The sequence below is a fragment of the Falco biarmicus genome, chromosome 4 (assembly GCF_023638135.1).
Source record: "Falco biarmicus isolate bFalBia1 chromosome 4, bFalBia1.pri, whole genome shotgun sequence".
NCBI lineage: Eukaryota > Metazoa > Chordata > Aves > Falconiformes > Falconidae > Falco > Falco biarmicus.
The window spans coordinates 47,139,214-47,159,733 of NC_079291.1; the positions used below are offsets into that span (position 1 = coordinate 47,139,214).

The 20,520-nt window shown below is 37.7% G+C and overlaps 1 protein-coding gene across 14 annotated transcripts in view; it reads right to left on the reverse strand.

Annotated features, from left to right (window-relative positions):
* Positions 1-850: 850 nt before the first annotated feature.
* Positions 851-20,520, reverse strand: part of PARD3 (par-3 family cell polarity regulator) — a 459,181-nt gene continuing 439,511 nt past the window's right edge. For all 14 annotated transcript variants that reach the window (XM_056335022.1, XM_056335029.1, XM_056335028.1 and 11 more), the window contains 3 exons: positions 15,986-16,106; positions 6,382-6,509; positions 851-2,958 (listed from right to left, as the gene is read on the reverse strand). In XM_056335022.1, the coding sequence (XP_056190997.1) occupies positions 2,565-2,958; positions 6,382-6,509; positions 15,986-16,106 (643 nt within the window). In that variant the 3' untranslated portion in view covers positions 851-2,564. The remainder of the gene's footprint in view (positions 2,959-6,381; positions 6,510-15,985; positions 16,107-20,520) is intronic.

A 20,520-nucleotide genomic window follows, 5' to 3' on the forward strand; every position in this document is an offset into this window, starting at 1 on the left:
TGTAATCTGGGAATGCAGTCAGGAGATGAGACAGCAAGGCCTGCAAAACTGCAAATGCAATTATTTCCCCAGTCACAACTACAAGCCACTACAATTTAGGTCTTTAGCAAAATCATCCCTTTAGTTCATTTGGTCACCGAAAGCTGCCTGTCCACCTTGCAGCTCCTGCTACTCCTCCCCTTGAGATCCCACACAAAAGTCACAGTGAATAATTTGACACTGTTATTGCCATGGCAACAGCCTGATGTCATGCATATACAGAATTATGATTGACATTCCTGCAGTATCCTACAAAAGGAGGAATGAGGGGAAAACCAGACACAGCTCCAATACTAATGGGGGAAACAGAGTATCACTGGCACTGTAAATACTGCTTTATTCATAAAACTGCCTTCTCCCATTTTTCACTGTGTCAACATTCCTGTGAAGGGCTTCCACCAGAACCCACAGCACACACTCAGTGCAGAGGTGGCTTCCTCACACGTGCCCGGGTTTGGTCAGGGTGCAGAGGGTGCCTTTCTGACAGTGCTGTCCTTGGGGAGAGGACGCCACGCTGTAACACAAAAGATTTCTTGCCAGAGGTTAGTCTTAAGAATGCACCTTTTAAATGTCACAGGTATGGCCTAAAAATAACACAAGACATCAAACAGAGTGTTTTTCCCCTGTGAGTATAGTCTTCAGGTGTTCAGCTGGGCTGTAAATCTTTTTTTTTTTTAACCAATGTTTATAAGCACTCACAGAAAGACACAGGCAAACCATTCGGAATAGGATAAAATAACATCTGTTAAATACTTTTAAACTCAATGTCTGCAGCAATTCTCATAAGGGTCTACAGGCAATACAAAGACAAGGATGGAAACAGCCTTTTATTCTAAATTTCATATGTACACGGAAAGCTGTTTTACACAGTTTGGTAAATTCTGCGTAAAAGAGCTATTGTCATCCAATGTCACTGTGCTTACACTAATAACTTTTAAACATGGAGTACATTATTAACAACAAAAACCATTAACAAACAGGCATAAAAGACACAGATATGTGTGCTGATATTTCACATGTATTCTAGAAACAAGTTGGCGCAAAAATAAAATGTGCCAGTAAAAAAAAATAGGCTTTTTTTTTTTTTTAATCACGCAATACATGATTTTCTTTCTTGCTTTCTCTCTTTCTTTTTTGTACATGATATGCTGAGATCCATTCTCGAGCCTTTTCACATCAGGATTACAGGCACTTCAGCAACCCAGTTATATTTTTTACAATACATGAAGTTCAGACCAACAAACATATAAACAGCTGTTGCGAAGGAATTTCTCATATCCCATATGCACATTCAAATATTACTCACTGCTAGAGCAATCTTTTTTGCTTTAGTTATTTTTGGATACTGACATGTTTTCAGGATGATGTGTAACAGTTTGTCTCCACTTACCTCTCATTCATATACTTAAAGGTTTATTTTTAATGTAGCATCACAATGCAACAATACAGTATACGAAAGCACAAGGCAACTGTCCACAAAGCTTCACAAATCGTAAAAAGAAGAAATTGTTTTCTTTTTTGATCCAAAGAAAAACTTTGATTTATTCCTCTCTTGCTTTAAGCTATCTCCAACATTTGCCCAAAGACAACTGTGAATCAGATGGCCATGGCATGATACCCTTGCTAGTTCTCTTCCTAGACACGTGTCATATGACCAAACTCATTTAGAAGTAAAGCAAAGTAGAAGTCATTGAATGTTTGTTCATAATTTCCCATCTTTAATAAAATAGTAAAATATACTTATCAAGGGCTTGGCTGTGACTGTATAAATAGTCTCTCTCCAGTTATTTCATTTGTAATGGACTCTGTATTAAGATTATAAGGCAATTGTAACAGGATTCTCAGAATAAATGAAAGCTTAATATTGTTTTCCTCATGAGTCAAGATAAAGGCTTTTTTAATAAGCTCAGAGTGGGGAGAGAGAGAAAAAAAAAAGAGTGCATTTGTGCATAATAGGAGGATAGTTTTTCAGCATATAGACACTTAAATATTGATCAACAAAGACTGGTATTGACTCCACCATAAAACATCTCAGAACTGCAACTGTGATCCAGAGTAGAACTAAGCCATATCCACTCAAGAGCGATATGTAACCCTCCTCCTGACATGAGAGAAATAAAAAAGGACATGTCAATGCTTCTTTCAACCTCAGATTCATCAATTTTATGCCACAATGCTGCATGTTGGTGTAATAAGTCACTGCAAAGTAAAACACATTACAACAAGTCCTAGTAACAAGCCATTGACAGCTACTGGACTGGGCTACGGGACTCGGCGCACCAGGGTGGCGCTGCTCACTTCCACTATGATTGTCAAATGGTGGAACATCCTTCCATGAATCCAACACTTGAGACAGAATGGCAAAGACATAAGGCCCACCAACACTTTCCTCGTATTTTTAAAGGCACTGAAACAGACGATGGATATACTCCTTAGTACCGTCAGTTTAAAAGGTTCTCAAAATATAAGTCTTTATATGAAAATGTTCCTTATTGCATGGTAAGTTGATCTTCATTTTCTTCACCTCAAGAATAAAACGGCCTTCCCTTTTCTGGTGTTTGCAATCTGTTCAGCCTCGCTACCTGAGATGGTGAAGGTGGTACGTCTTGCCTGAAAGGACCTTTAGGAGGGGTATAATTAGGGTCTTGAATTTTCTTATATGAGTCATAGTTGCTAGGCCCTTCAGAAGAAGGTTTTTTTTTCAGTTGTTGTTCTTTCCGCCTCTGCTCTTGACGAAGCAGTTCCTGTGTTTCTAGCATTACCCTGGCATTGAAGCCATGTCCCCCCATGTAGCCATTCCTCGATCCCTGGTAGCTGGAATATCTGGGATTTTCCTTTGCAGTCTGGAACCCTTCTCCAGGGGAATAGCTCTGCTCCCAGGAGTCTTGAGATACAGAACTGGCATTTTTTCTGCTTTGCCTGGAAAGAAAAAATGGAAGAGTCTTTTAAGACAAATGTTCTGGATCTCCTACTGTTACTGACAACAATCCCTGGAAAGAAGGGTGCTTCTGAAATGCCATCAGGTTTCCCTCACCTGTAGTATTCTCCAGAAGTCATGTTCTCTTCTGTCCCAAAGAGGCACTTTGCCTCTTTTGTTGGGAGAACATTCCCTATAGAGTAGCACTATGTTTCTAGTCCTCTCCAGGAGGAATATGCCATGAAAACCCATTCAGTGCTACAACCACCATCATGTTCTCAAGAAAAAAAGTGCTGCAGTTCAGTTGCAGACTAGGAAAGACCATACACATTGTTGTGCTTCCTAAGAAACAGATAACAGCCAGCACTTGTAGTCACTCACAAAAGATTTGTATCTAGACTCACACTTGATTAAAAATGCAACAGGCAGGTCCTTAAAACACTTGCTCTAACATTGCACAAGTCATAAGATAAAGCTCTTTATTGATAGGTAGTTACACAGATGAGAGTTTCTTCTTTCCATTTCCAGAGCTAAGGAATTTCATGCTATCAGGACTGTTTCCCAGTTTGCTATAGCTTTCATAAAAGAAAAGGTAGAGATAACCATTTTTTCTCATTTTTTGGCTCCAGGGGGTAGATAAATAAATCAAATATGTACAGGAATTACAAATTCTTATCTCTTTTCACAATAAATCATCACATTATTTTGAAGACAGATTATGGTTTTGAAATAGCTTTAATTTACTATCAAGCTGCTAGATGCTTTTATGAATTTAAAATAAGATTGGTGATGATAAAGTAAAACAATTTTGTGCTCCAGCAACAGATACCCACTTTGAGATTAAAACTAGTGTACGAGTATCAAGCAGTAAAATAAAATATATTGCAACATTAATCAATAAGAAAATAATTTAGTTGCTTATGTGTGGCTTGGTTTTTCATGTCAAAACACATGACTCAATGTGGCCTCATACAATGAATATGTAGTGGAGAGACAGGAGACCCCGAGAACTTTCCTACCATTAGTAAGTGACCTAATGTTTTTGCAATCTTCCTTCCACACATATAATTTGAAAATGACCACATCCACCTTATTTCATAATAGATTTTGAGACCTCAGGATGACAATTGTTATTCAGGATGAAAGTAAATTATTTCAGCATAAATTACAACATAATGTAAATTCTCATGCAAATTTTTGTAGCTGTTCTTGGTATTCACATATCCAACTTTGCCAAAGAAACGACGTTTCTCAGACATGTTTTATCACTCTCTGGAACAAAAGCAAATGGAATGAACCTCTGCAGGCTACGAAACTGTCAGGTTTCTGATCTAGAGCAAGATAAATTTTAAGTACTAGAAAATTAACTTGGAGTTAAACATTGCTTTTACAGTTTCACATGGGACAAGAGGATGACTAGTTGAACTGATTTAATTTACTGACTGTTTTCTGGTACTTGTTCAAAATTAGTTGGCCCACTTTCCTTTTCTTTCTGGGAAGATCCTTTAAAATTGACTCAAGAGTTTATTTGCCTTTAGTACTAATGATTTGAACATACAAAGGGGAAAAAAAGAGGCTCCTAGGGACAATACAAGATGAAAAGCAACAAAACTCAGGAATAAAGCCAGTGCATAAATTTTAATCATTACAAAGCCACAGTTGCAACATTAAGCTTGGGACCCAAGTTTCAGAGTAACGTTAAGATTTCTTTAAAGATCAATCACAGGGTTACATACAGTTTGTAAAGCTGGAGAACTGGATGTCCCAGCTTGTTATAGGAGCATCAGGATATTTGCCGTGCTCAACTTTAGCCCAAGATCCTGAAGTTCTGTCTGCTCTCAGCACAGCTCAAATACCCAGAGTGCTCAAAGTCATTAAATTATCAGTAATTACTCAGTAACACGCATTGCTAGGTTGCTAGTCACTTCTCATGTTGAAAACCACATTAAGTGAAGTTCTCAGTCACTCTTCAAAACATGCATTTCTATGACCCAAAGCATTACTTTCAAAATTTCTTGTAGATCAGTTTTCTCCTTAGAGTCATTAATTTTTGCCACTGGAACTGCATTTCAACTGATTTCCAACTTTTAAACGCCCCTAGTGACTGAGAAGAACAGGGGAAGCAGGAAGAATCCTAGTTTTAAATCAAAAAATAACCCCTGAACTTAAAAATGACACTAGTGTCTGTGCTCTTCCACTGAGTCTGCGCATGTCTGGGGCTAGGAAAACTGGAAGAGAACTTCTCAGGAAAAACAATATGGCATTAATGGGTGTGGTCACTTCAGAAGCAAAGTAGAGATAAGAAGCAAAGGGAATATAAAGTTTTTCAAAATGACAAACTGACAATCTAAGAAAACACTAACATTTTCCTTTCCCACCTTCTAGACTTAACAGAAAAAGTCTATGCTGAAAGATGTTGTAGCATGTGAAAATCTGAGAGATCTGTTTTATTTTCAAATAAGGATAAGAGTTCATGATTAGATAACTTTGATTATGGAGCTTCTATTTGTTTCCAAAAAAAGAGTTATGATACACTTGGTGAAACAAATATTGTCACAAATATTTTTTTTTTTCACATGGGGCACAAAAAACAATACAACCTTGTTGGAAGGGAATTTGACACCAACCTCCAGTGTAAAGGTTTCTCCATTCAACCACTGCCACTCATATTTGAAAATGCAAAGAGTATTTGCACAATGCTTAACTATGATAGTCAATTTACAGTTCAAGTTGGGTAAACTTTTAATAACTCTTATAACTAAATATCAAGTAAAAGACATTTTGCACAGACAGTTCATTTAAGAAAAAAACTTGGATTTTTTAAAAATACAGAATTGTTTAGAGAAAAAAGTATATTAATTTTCAGCATTTCACTGCTAATGACCCAGTAAGTTAAAAGACTTATATACTGGAAACTTGAAGGCCCCTGATTTTTTGGATAGAGTTTCTCAGTTCCATGTACTTTTGTTTGAGGTCTTGATAGTTTCTTTTCCTTTTATTTTTTTTCTCTGCAATAGCATCGCAAAGATATAATTTTTACCCAGTAAGGAATTAGGCAACAGAAAAAAAAATCATCTGAGATGTCAAAAGGGGACAACCCATGTCATGCTCGGGAGACTTTAGTAATTGAGGAAAATTAGATTGGATGGTGTTCCACAAAGAATAGCTTTGTTTTAATGTCTCAATTCTGTTGGGTGCTGAGTGTCATCAGATCCCACTGAAATCAGCTCTGAAGCAATTCTCCTAAAATAAACAGCTACCACATGCTCTCACTTAAGAAGTTTTATGCCTCTTCCACACTGAATATATTCCACCTTATATCAACGCTAAACAAAAGTGTCTACACTAAGTACAACATTTTCCTTCCACAAATGAAATTAGCTCCAGGCTCATATACAGTGAATAGTTTCAGACAGTTACCATACCTGGGTAATGAGCTGTACTGCCGCTGAGCTTGTTGGAAACTCTCTCTTTCTTCTTGCCGCTGCCGCTGCATTTGAACCTCTACTGATACTGAGTGTCGGCCACTCTGTGAGTATGTCTTGGTGCTTGGCTACAAAATAAAAAGGAAAATGTCTTAAACAAAGCAGAAAAATATCCACAAAAGAGCTATCATTTATATTGGTATTGTATATCTACAGTTATATTTGTTTCAACATGCGGTTCAAGTAGATATTTCATAATAATTGGGTTAAATCCTGACCCATAACCGTGGCTTGTGCTACAGATTCTGTTTCTGACCTACCTTTTCTGAGATGTATCAGGACAATATTGGTCCAGAACGGGTTACGCTTTTATAGTAACACTGACATTTAAATTAAGTCTGTGGAACAGATCTTCAAACACTGTAAGTTAGCCTAGCCATGGGAATACTGAGTTTTACTCCCCACTGAGGGAGACGGGAGCACAGCAGGTCTTTTGAACCTCACCAGCATGCTTAGGTGATGCTCTCCCTTACAGGAGCCATCCCATTTTGCTGTTGGTCCAGACATGCGCCACTTGGTTTCCTGAGACACAGGGAAACATTTTCTGGATTTATATGATCAAGTAGATAAATACAGCAAGTGTCTTTTGGACAGTGGGGAACCCTGTATCTCTGAGAAGGATTTTAGATAACAACTCAATGAGATGACAGTTTGAAACTTTGAGGACAATACTATGAGCAAGTGAAAAAGGGTGGTCTTTCTGGGAATACAGAGCATGACCGGTCAAGATCTGCAGAATGGCTGGATTATGAAAAAGTTTACTTTTGTAGAGATATCACTTTCTTCAGATTTTGTGATTTCAAGTTGCCAAATAGTGTGCCACAAAAGTCAAAGAATATTATGGGGTTTCCTTGTTGTTTTAATAATAGTTTTACCTTACAAGGAAACAGAGCACTATTTTATCTCATTAAAATTACCAGTTCTATTCAAAAGATTAGATTACTAAATCTAATCACTGGGAGGTTAGGGAGCATAACCACTTGTCTGAGCCTGGGACTGAAACAGCTTGTCTCAGACTTGCGGTTGTGAAAGCACTTGTTGCCTTTTTATCTCTATGCCTTCCCTCAAAACAAACATTTTTTTCCCCCATTATAATTTCTGCAGCAGAGGGATGTAATGGCTTACAAACATCTGCAGGATAAAAGGCTTTTCAAAGGCTTTGTACATTGTAGACAAGTTTTAGGAACTAGAAGGTTGTCATTTGTGACATAAACTTCTCCTTTGCCTTACTATATAGCCAAGTACCTGCAGGTAGCCAGAAACACAACAAATATGAAACAGGTGTACAACTTCTAGAAACTTCATTTTCAATAACAATGCACTACAGACAGAGTATCAGTCTTGGCTCAAAATTTAGCAGACACAGTTTGGTGAACAACTGCCTTTCCCATTAAAAGATGATTGTGCAAAAGAATCAGAACGTGTAAGCATAGACTATGAGTAACGGAGAACTTATTTAAGAGAATCCTTAATGCAACATAGATGTCTACTTCAGAATAGATCTACTCTGTAAAAAACTCAGTAAAACAGTATTTCTAATGAAAAATGTCTTAGGAATAGTATGTAGAGGCAACAAGTTGAGAAAACAGAATTGTGTGTCAGCCTTGTGGGAATTTTTCTTACAGATGAATAAGCTGTACATATGTATGTCCAAACCAACAACCCCCCCAGAGATTTCCTACTATATTAAATAAGGGCAACACATACAGAGCAGCATTTCAGTTATTGCATATGTCAACATTTCTAACTTTCTTGACTTTATTGAGACTCTTCTGACATTTGGTATTTTATTGAAGGGCTCAGCTTATGGAAGCGAGTGATTACCTGAAAATCACAAGATTTATTTGTGAATTCTCTCCAGTGTGGTTATAAGCAGCTTACAGAAAACCAGAGGGAGACTCAGAAGTTCCCATCTCAACTTCTCCATAAGGAATAAAAACATTTAAACTAAGATTTTAGACCCAATCTCCTAATTTCATGGGTTCCACTTTAACAACATTGGAAAGCTTGCAGCTACACTATGTCATACGTGAGAAATTAGTTATCACAGAGAAGACATGAAACCAGAATTACTTCTCTTTATTTGAAAACACAGTTTCACTTTTTTCAGCCCACTGTAAATATAACAGATTAAAGGATTTTACAGTACAGGGAATGCTTAAATTACCAAACAGGTGGAGCTAGAATTGAGCTGCTGCTCAAATTTAGGTTTATACAAGACACTAAAATGCATCATCTATAAAGCATGAATGCAAGTACACGTGCACACATGTGCAGAGAGCTGGAGTTACCACAAAAGCCTTTACTAAAATGACAGAGACTTTGAAAGTGCTAATGGACTACGAATGGACTAAGATCAAGATGTAGCTTCAGAGACTTCTTTTAATGCACACAGGAGCCAATGGTTAGACAGAGGCAGGGGCTATCATGCTGTAGCGCATGCCCAGTATGACTGGATCTGTGGATTCTCCACAGTTTACAAGAATTTCATCTAATGGACAGCATTTATAATTTGATGGGTCTAGAGGAAAACATCTAAAATCCATTATCTGATTTTCTGAAGGTAAGAGTACCTGCATGCCCTGTTAAACTAAGTGGATTTTCAATACTTAACTAATCTGAAAAAGATAGTTATTTAGAGTCCTGGCTGCATATTGTTCACATCTACAATAAGCTGTTCATATAATCAAATCTGCTATCTGATTTCAAGCATCCAAAAATATGGCAATGAGACGTAGAAATGCTCCCTCTGTATGTAATCACATATTCCATAACATGACAGATATATACACAGGCAGGTATATTCAATCATCTTCTTAATGAAAAGGCCTTTCTTTCAAATCTTTTCATTAAAAACCTCAGTGATACCATAGCGAATGCCCCTTGATATATGGCTATGATGATATAAAGAGTTAATATATTCCTTTTTGGATCCCTAACTTGTTCAGAAAAATGCAAATCTCCATACTGTGATTTATCTTTTCAATATGCTTTTGATTAAAGTTTCTAAACCAAAAATATTTATATTATAAGTAACCTGAGCCTTCAAAAGCTAATTGGTAATTTTGTCTCAATCCCCAAAGCATACTTTTATACATATATATTAAGATAAAATATATACACAAACACACATCTGTACACATGTCAGCACAAAATGAAGGTAATAAAAGAAAAAAAAAAAGCAGAACTATTTTCACTTCTTTAAACAGCAACAAAAAACAAGTATAAGGAATACACGTAACACAGTATTTTTAACACCGATATCAACACAAGGCTAAGTACAATTATAACAACCTGAAATCATCCAACAAACCTGGCAACAGCTTGGTCTTCACAGCACAGATTGGTAAGAACTCTGGCCTTGTTCGCAATGAGAGGTATGACAAGCACTGACCTTTTAAATCAGGATGCGGTCAAGGCCACAATAACAACCAACGCTGCATTATCTAAATAAATGTATGTTCATGTCTTCCACAATACGTTTAAGTGGCAATGATTGTTATTGCATTCAGCATTGTTAAACAATACTCAGCATGTAAAATTGTACTTTAAGATACGTGAAATCACACAGCTCTCATCTCAAAGAGGCATCAATTTAAAACCAGGGCTGCAAAGTTAAAAGTTTCTACAGATTTCTCACTTTATGCAAACAATTTTTTTTCATTTCACAGAGGATGTACCCCCACGGCTCATGTTGCACTGACCACTGTCAGCAGTAAACGGCAGCATATTTTGGGGATAAAGGTCCCTCCTCTCTTTCCTAGCTACGCCAGTGCCTGCCCACATGGTTTCTTTCCCCGAAGAGTGGCATTCCTGCCCATGGAGGTTAGCTCTGCACAGTGGCATCATGGATGCTCCAGGACTGGCACTGATCAAAGTTGCCACAGAATTACAGAGAGGAGGTCAGGGCACTGAGTTTTCAGGGAGATCCAACCAGTTCAGGTGGGAGGAGGCCCGCCAGCTGAGGTGACACACCTATCTGACAGCCTACTGCTATAGGGAAGAGATGGAAGAAATGCTTACTCAGGCTTATAGAACTCCTTTGTGTTGATAGAGAAATGGTTAATCGGGAGATTACTACAGGAACAAGCCCTTAGTATTTTCCCAGTTATTAAAAAAGACCATTATTTAATATTAAAATAAATGTGCTGATTTGTTTCCAGATTGAGCTTTGTGTTTAACCGAGAAGTTTCAAGTTCACCTCGGAAGTTGGAAGACACAAGGCCCCCCAAAAGTCCATGGTTCTTACTGTTCAGCACTAATGAGAAATAGATAAGATTATATGACCTTGCCTGCTTTATGTGTAGTAAATATACTTGGCACAGATGACAGACAATCCAGTAACTGCATATCAAAATTCAGAATGATAAAAAACATGCAGTGGTTCTGGGAGATGTCCTTCAAAAACTATTTTTACTTCTGTCTTTTTGTTTATGTTGCTATGGTGAACAGAACATATAGCAATATTTCTTTTAAAAATTGCCCACAGGTGTCTGTATTAATTCAAACACCATGCAATAAGAAAATCCCATCCCTTTGTATATCTTTCTATGGTGTATGTGTCGGAAGCTGAAAGGCACAATTTGGGACAAAGTTTTCCATTCTGTGTATAGCAGCAGCAGAAATACAACCTTCAGTATGGTACAAATAAACCACCTAGCCCTAAAATTCTGCCTGGGGTATTTACATGCACCACACGCCTGTGAGTTATAAATATGCTTGTTTACAAGCCAAAATTATATAATAGCTTTTTAAAATATTCTATCTTCATTTTCCAATTGAAACTAGTGGGAAAAAAAAGTTATAAATATAAAATTTTAAAGTCAGAGCCTAAACCTGGGCAAGGAATTGCTGATATTTCACAAAATCCTTCGCAGGGTTGTCACAGAATAGATATTAACTGCACAGCTGAAGAGAAACTACCTGTGGGGAGGCTGCTCTGTGTAACTTTGGTTTCCTCTCTTAAACAGGTTGGGGGAGGAGAAACAGCAATTTAGCTCCTAAGGTACTCTTTGTCTACTGCAATGCTCCATTAGATATTGCTTAATATCTTGAATAAAATATCCTAAAACAGACTCTTGAAATGGATACATAAAAGAATTAATATACTACTTTTCTTTTCTGTTAATGTGTTGAGTATTTCTACATAATTTACAGCCTGATATAAACTTTACAATGTTTGTTTGAATATAGTCTGTTATTCATTACTCCAGGTAAAATTACTATGTTACAGTCAAGGTTACAGCAATAAAAATCAGGCTTTTGTTTTTCTGAAATAATTTTAGATTATTATGATTTCATTATGGCTTTGAATAAGTCAAGGACTTGAATACATGGAAAAGAAATGAGTATCATAAACAGATAAAAAAATATTTTTTTCCTTTAATCCATCTTCTACACATCAACAAACAGCAGTAAAAAAAACATAGTCCCTAAATTTTCTGAGCATTTAACTATCAAGCCATGCCTAAGTATGTTGTTAGGATTTCTGGAGTCTTTCCTCTATGAAAATCATGCAAATTTGTGCCCGTAACTAAAGCTATACTCAGACGAGTCATGTAGTACATTTATTTTGACCCAGTTAGCTGTTATCTTCAGGAAGAAAAAAAGTACCTTTTCATTTGATTCCTAAATATTTAAAGTAGAGTTTGCTCAGCCGCTCCCTTGATGCCAAGTTTTTTCCCACCATCCAGATAGATCTGAGATGACTGGAGATAAATGTATTTGTGAATGGAATTTGCCATTTTCCATTTTTAGCACCAATTTTTTTTATTAAAGGTGGAGAAATAAACCACCAACTTTTGTTCCTCCCACATCTTTGTGGGGTTTTTATCACTGTGTACTTCTACAAACAGGACTGCAAGCAGTTGTAGTGTTTTCAATGGATTTAATATGCCCTTTTTTTTAATTGGATTGTTCACTCCCATGACATTTAGGGCTATAATGCTGCATTTCTATTACTGATGGTGGGGATCTGTTAATTAGGATGTGACCAGGCAAAAATACAAGATATGGAACAAATTACAACCAAAATCCCCCAAAATCCAGGACTGGTGCAAGAAGGATAAACCTCAGCAGACCCAATACTGCCCAGAAAAGAACAAAATACAGAGGCTCAAGAGAAAAATCAGTCCCAAAAGAATCCTGCACTGGTATAAAAATGTCATAACAAAAGCAAGGGCCTTGAATATTGGCAGACGTACTGTGTTTCTGTGCAATTCTACAAGCCCAGATAGACATTTCTGCAAACTGACTGGGATTAAAACCAGCAGGATTAAAATGGCACAATTATATTTTGTTATTTTTCTTTTTTTTTCCCCCTGCTGTATAACATCAGGCATACAGTATTGCACTTGAAACCCTCTTGTACCTTGTTTTGTGAAACACAAAAAAAATATTAAAAAAGCCATGCAAAAGAAAAAGAATTATGAAGCCTGAGAAAGTTATCTTAAAATACACAAATGCCAAAACCTTTTCCATAAAGCTTTGACTCAGTTGCAGAACTAGTGGAGTTTAGAGACGGCTTGATGTTGCAACAGTTAGTCAGTTATTAAACTTTACTAGTGTGTCATTCAAATGGCCTTGAGCAGAAATATTATGCTGCTTAATAGACGGTGTCATCTCATTCCAGCACCATCACTTCTTGTGTGTGTTAAGCTGCCCGATGATGCTGTATGAACACTGGTAGGCATTCAAGTATTTTGTTTACCAGCAGGGCAAACACAGCTGGGAAAAAAGTCCAGCTCTGTCACATTACTTCTTTACAGAGAAACAACCTTCACCTGATGGACACAGCCAGAAAGGGATGGGGTCAGGCGCTGGTCTCTCTGCCATGGGTATCGCTCAGAGCCGGCATGATGTAGTGCTCCACGGCACAGGGATCTGCTTCCAGCCTGACGAGGAGGCTGAAGGTGTCTGTCACAGGTAACCGGACTCCTGTGTCACAGGCCATTAATAGTCCAGGATGGATTGGAGTTGGTGATGTTCACCGGATCATTTTGATAATATATTAGTGGGTTTCTGAGCTATTGCGCTCTTCTGAAAATCCTCAGAGCTGCCAGATTTCCATCAGTATCCATTACTTACACTGCAAACCTTGTGCTCATTTACACTTCCTTAAAGTAACCGATAGTCCCACATCACATCAGCACTTTGTTCCCTATCCTCAACCCTCCCATCAGCTTGTTAATGAGAAATACAAACTACTTATCACCTCACAGCACACACTTCTCCACGGATGGTTTTTTCCTCTCTTTCTACCCAAACCAGGTCAGAGTTGGCTGCTGTCAGGCAGCTCAGAGGCTTCTCTGGATGTAAAGCCGTTTGCTTATGTGGGCTGCACAACCAGCCTCCCTCAGGTAACACACTTTTCAGCAAGGGTCCAGATACAGGTGCACTTTTCACTGCTGCAGTTTGCAACCAACAGCTTACAGATGGAGAAGACCAAAACGACGCCAGTGAATATCAGCATTTTCCTGCATATGTATTATAAACCACTTTTGTAGGTTTTTTTCTGTCACTGGTATTTAATAATACATCTGGATCTGTTTTGAGAGGGTGTCTTAACAAAGTCCATCATTTTAGACTAATATGTAAAAGTAAAACACACTCCTTAAAAGAGAGGGTTATGGCTCCTTAACACTGAAATGACTGTGAACTGCTGAAATGGATGAGATCATTGCTTTATCCTTTCCAAGCGTTGTGATCTTGAAAGGCTGGAGTACATGATGGAAAAAATAATTATAATTCAAAAATACTCTGGGCCAATTTTTTTTAAAGTACTTATCCAAAATGAAACATTTGGTCACCTATGTATTTAACAACATAGCAGCTCCTACAAAAGCAACAATAAGCTTCAGAATTAATATTAATACATTAAGCTGAATTAGTCAATTTGAGCTCATTTGCATGATCTGTAGAAGGGGAGTAAACAGAGAGATCCCATTTGTTTGAATAAGAGAAAAAGGAAAGGTCAGTGTTCTGACCCACAATTTAGGAAATTATTCCATTCCTAAGGTAATCAGCCTGTCATCCAAATAATTCCCTCCTCGCTCATTACAAGAAACTATAATAAAATCCAAGTTGCCTGACTAAAGTTGCTATGGCATTTAGATATACAACAATTTGGCCCATGACCTTCAGTAGTTAAGTTCCCAAGTCTTCAAGAGTGCAAGTTTTTCTCATACACAGTTTTCCCAAGAATGCTGCTCAAATCTCTCATTTGGAGACTAAACAGCAGTTGATCTGCATAATGGAAAGTACCTCCTACACCCAGCCCCCTTTCACCCTGAAACTGCTACACTATAACTGTGATGAGCTATTGCATTATCTTCACCACATCAAATGGAAAACATCTGGTCATAAAAAAAATGTTTATTTTATTTATTCAATACAGAGAAGGTTAGAGGTTTTCTCACATGGGAAAAGGGAAGCCTATGTCCTGACACAGTATGTTAAGCAATGTTAGGTCATTTAGGGATACATTTACCTTTGTTCCTCTCCATGCTGCATGTCAAAAATACCACAGGTTCAAACTGGTGAGTTTAAGACGGGCAAGGACACAAAAATTCAACAAAAGTGAAAAAATCTTCTATATCCACCACAATAGGCACACAAAGATGACAGAATACTAGGATGTTACCTAGGTTGTTCTCAGTGACTTCATACCCAGAGATGGAGATCTTCAGATATTTCCACCTTGGTCTCGTGCACATGTAATGCTAAGTGACAGTAACCCATCACCTACACGTGTTTTGGGGGAAGCTGTGGGAGATTCTACTGTTGTCATCATACAGCTCCCACTTTTTGGGGAATGCAATCAAATTGTTTGCTGTCTTTATTGTGGAATTTTAAGCAAAAATACAATAAAATATTTGTCCCATATTTAAAGGATCCTAATTTAGGATATGTAATTGATTAAAAAGCAACACGGATTCATTCAATTATGTTAAACAAGATAAGCACATAGATTTACATAATTGTATCACATTGCTAGCTCAGACTGAACAGGATTTAAACGATCAATTAGGTTGTATATCTCGAGACAAAACTGTCCTGGCTAATATCAGTGGCAAAGGGGTACTATTGTGAAGCATGCTATTATGCATATCTCTCCTTTTTTACCATGAAAATACATAGCTCTTAAGGAAAAGAACTAATCACAGTGATATTGCTTCAGGAGAAAGAAGCCATTTGCAAGGTTACATGCTCTCTCTAAATTATTTATCATTAGTATGTGTTTTATTCTGATTTTCCCAGAAAATTTCAGCATAACAGACATTGCCTTTGAGGCAAAAAAATCCAAGTAGTAGCTCTCAGAGTGGAGGGTCCAAACACAGGGCAAATAATGCTATAGGCACACAGGACAGATGGATGAAGAAGCTTAGAAACAAAACAAACATCAATGAACCAAAAATAGGGATAACAGAAATGGCAGAAGTGTGGAGGCAGAGGACCCTGCATCCCTCTCAGTCTGCTGCCACCCAGCCTGGGGACAGCGGGAGTCAGCCAGCCTTTGCAGATCACACAGGCTCCGTACACTTACCCACGGCTGCTCAAAACTGTAAGTACGTCGCCTATCTTCCACGTCCTCATCCTGCTTCGCTTGCTGAAACTCCTGTCTCAGGCGCTGTATCCGGTCATGATTGTTAGGGGTTGATCTGTTGCTAAAAGAGGGAGGATGGAATTGATCAATACACCTGGGAATGTATACCAACTCTGACGGTAATTTCTTAGCATAGGACTGCTACTACAGTGCCGGAGTACAGACTTAAAAAAATTCTCCAAGCATTTAGTACAAAGGTCTTCAGTTTTTTAAAAATTATTCATGCTGTTTGACTTATAAAGAAACTCCAGATAGTGTAAGGAAAAAACAAATGAGGATATTCCTAAAAATCATCAAAGGTTGCTGGCATCTTTTCAGTATATGTTACTCCTGGAAAAGAAGGAATAGATGCGCTAGTGTCAGACTTAATGTAAAGGGAAGTTAAAAGTCTTAATGATCTCTGCTACTGAATAAACAGGAAAGATACTTTTTCCTAATCAATAAACTGTAGTGCTGTCAGATCTTTATTCACATCAAATTCATGGCAATGTTTGAAGGCCCTACCTGTATAAAATTTGAGTATTTTCCCCAATCAATAAGAGCCTGTCAACTCTTGGTCCTGTTTTTAACAAGTCTTTTAAACTGATCAGTCTGAAAGCATTGAAAGGCTTGGGGACCAGCAAAAAGCAATCTGTTTGGCAGTGGTGTACACAGGAATGCATCCAGGCAGCACAGTGGTACTGGCTGATGCCTCCTGGACACCAGTGGGCTGGGGAGGGCTCAGCCCCGGAGGTACCGCTACATGCCAGCACTCCCAGAACCCTCAGTTTTTCAAAACAATCAATTTTTCTACAACGTTGGAGATAATCCACTCTCCATAGCATGGGTTTATGTGAAACCATAATGAAATACGCACAGGAACAGTTTATTTCATGGGGAAGAGGGAAAGTGGCTATTTACTAATCTCGTTGCCATTTTTCCAGCTGTGTGGCTCCCAGCTGGCCCCTACAATCCCCACCGTATTTCAAACGTTAATGTAGGAATCCCAGGAAGCCTGACAAACAAATATGTTATATCAAGACTAACCAGAAGCATTTTAATCTCTTATTATGGCCTTCTTAAGACCTGCATTTCATTGTTTAGTTCAAAAGAGCTGGTGAGGGATGGTCAGCTATTACTTTGTTTCAAAAGAGAGATCTGCAGGGAGACAACAGAAAGCAATTCCATAGATTCCTGTTCTTGGACACAGTGTACAATAAAACACAGTGAATTTATATCCCATGTCTTCTCTCATATGAAAACAGACAATTCTGGAGTCCCTTTGTGACTGTTTTCTGTGTCTTTTGGGACTGGTAGGTGCAGTGGATTGGAGATCGTAGATTTTTGAGACATTACCTCCCATTCTTTTCCATGCCATTAAGCTTATCGGTGCTTGGTTGGCCAAACAGAAAAATTAGTATGACTCCAGGAAAGACTAATTTTTAAGAGGTTTGTTTTATTTTTTTGTTTGTTTTTCCTTTCCTTTTCTTTGAAACAAAAGGCAAAGAAAAGGAAGACATTTTGGGAATTGTTTTTTCTTGGTTTTTCAAATGAAAGCTTTAAAAAATACTTTCTCTATAGGTTAGGTCAACTTCTATGTACCGACTGACATTTTGAAAAACACAATTAAAAGAAAGCTTTTTTTTTAGAACAGGTGGAAATGAAACATCGTAGCATTTTCAAAATTTCCATTTCACTGTAGGTGTGTTGCTAATTCTACTTCCTTAATTCACCTTAATTTTGTCAAAGAGCTTATCTCCATTTGCAGTTTTATGTTATGTAAATTTATTCCTTATTGTCAAATTCTGCCCAGCTTTGCTATACAACCACTTGTTTATCCCCATGCATTGCTATACACTGCATATTTTAAACACAATCATCACAATCCAGTACAAGACATACAAAATACTTGTAAATGGTCTGTTGATTTTTAAAACTTGTATTGTTAATCTAACAAACAAGTAGTCCCACACTTTCTACACAGTGTTTTCTGTCAAATAAATTGCACTTAAATGTAGCAAAATACTTTTAGTATTTCAGGTATAAGAACATAGGCTTGCAAGAGAAATGCCAATGAACTTAGGTGCAAAATTACTAGAAAAGTGCTGTATGTAGACACCTTGAAATACTCAAGATGATCAGTAAATAATCAGCCTTCCTTAACAAAGGTTGTTTCAAACTCTAAGGGATCACAGTGCAAAAGTGACACTGGAGCAGTCATCCAATGGCAAAGAAAAAAGAAAGTGAACCCCCAAAGCATTGCACAACCCCCTGTGCATTATACAGAACAGACATACTCTACCAGCCCCAAAATGGGCTACTGGGAGGTTTATTATAGATCTGAGGACTTCGGCACATTTTTTCTGATTGTTTTCCATTAAAACAATTACATCAACAGAGGAAGAGGAGGAAAATGCATAGTGTCCATGCCATGAAGCCAAATTGTATGTCTCCTCCCAAACAGCAAATGCATGAATTTGGCACTTTCCACTGCAAAGATGGAACAACAAAGGACAAGAAGGAACCTGGGATTTGTGATTAACCTGTCTCCAGACCTAAGAAGAACTGATTCTAATGAAAAAAAAAAAAAAAAGTCATCAAGCCGATTTAGGAAAAGTTTTTCAAAGATATTAAAAGGTTTGATAATGGCAGAGAAGATAAATCTTTTAACATTTCTATTTTATCTGAAAAGCAAGGGACATGACCCAAATTTAGAAAATTGCAAAAGAAGTGAATTATAAAAAAGGACTATTTCACAGAAAAGAAAGAGCTAAATTAGAAGAAAAAACCCACTTCTATATTGACTCGAAACTCTTTGTGCCCAAAAAGCGTGTGAGACATAGGTTTTGCAGTTAAGTCAGTGATTTTATAATAATAATAAAAATTTAAATATTTCTATTTAGAAGAGGAAAGGGAAAAAGGCTGGCAGCTAAGGAGGGGCTAAAATGTTTTTAAGAAAAGATTATTTGGGGGCTTAGACTGTATCTCAGGTTGGTTTCCTTTTGTTTCCATTTTCCTCTCAATCTTGTTCTGATTGTCTAGGTTAAATTATAGCTACCCTAACACCTTCCCCTCAGTGAAGGCTTCCAGATCTCTATCCTGGCCTGCCATGCTGCCTCACATTTCTTTTCATGCCTCTCTTCATCCAGTTAATTTTAACTTCAGTGCTTTTTTGCTATGTTTTGTACATCTCCCACAGCACTCCCATCACACCAAGTATACCAGGGAACACTTGGTACACCTTCTTGATACCTCATTCAACCCCCTGCCAGCAATTACTACTTCCAGAAAGAGGGAAATGCAAAAACAATAATCACAATAGAATTGTCACAAATAAATTTTTTGAGTCAAAAGTGCAAACCCAGCCTCATTTCCTTTTATGCCCTGAGATGTTCTGTTTTACCTACAGCTCTTTATGTAAGTTATATCCTTATCCCTTGGGACAGATCTAAACAAATTATATCCAGTGTGAAGAGTCCTCAGCTAGTCTAAAGCAAAAATGAACTTTGACTTACTGGATGAATGCATCCAAGAGAAGTAGGGTGATATCAACAAACTAGTGGGATGCTGCACTACAGGTGTTCCTGTTGCTTAAATTCCCTTGTGACTTTTGCAGATGCATGGCGCAAGTCTTCAAAAGTTTAATTAAATACACCATGTTTTGTTTGAATTTTTCATTCAAATGAACTGAAAATCTGAAGGCAAATTCGCCTCGAAGAATTCAGGACTACTACCAGGAAGGAAGGAGTTGAACTTGAAATCCATCTAAAATTGTTGAAGATATGACCTCTTCCAGTTTTAAGCTTTTTAGCCAAACTGGAATTACAAATCCCTGCAGTAACCACAGGTTGTCCAGGTAGCTTTTCCCTGTGCCTACTTAATACCAGGATGGCTGCGAACTTATGAAAGACAATTAGCACCTCCTAGCATCGTATGCAAGCGATGTTCTTCTATCAAAGTGCTCTCATCATTAAATGTTCTTAAAAGAAATAAAAACAAAGGAAAGGGTTTTAAGGGCCAAAATTAACTCGGGTTGCAAAGCGGCTGGGCTTCCTTCTATCACATCTCTATTTGGCACCCCATTGCCTTCCATCTACAGATGGCACATTTCACAATCAGCTATTTTGTGAGCGCTGCTTTAAAACACACAAGCACCAGCACGGGCTAAAAAAGCAACTGTAAGCAAGGCTTAGATAGACCAGAGCTGTCACATATTTCCAGAAACAAGCAGCCGCAGCAATGGCCATCAGAGTCTCAGATCATTAAGCAATGTCTCAGTGTGATGTCATGCACTGATGTACAGAGTTGTAATCCTTTCAAAACAGACAGATTTTCAGTGTGATAAAGTAGAGACAAACATGCTACTGAACAGGGATGACTAAAGCTCTGGAAAAAAAATTATTGGCCTGAAAAAGCATGGAAAAGGGTCTTAACATCAACAGGCAGTTGCAACATGACTAGAATAACCAAAAGGTTAGTAAACAAACAGGGTTCTT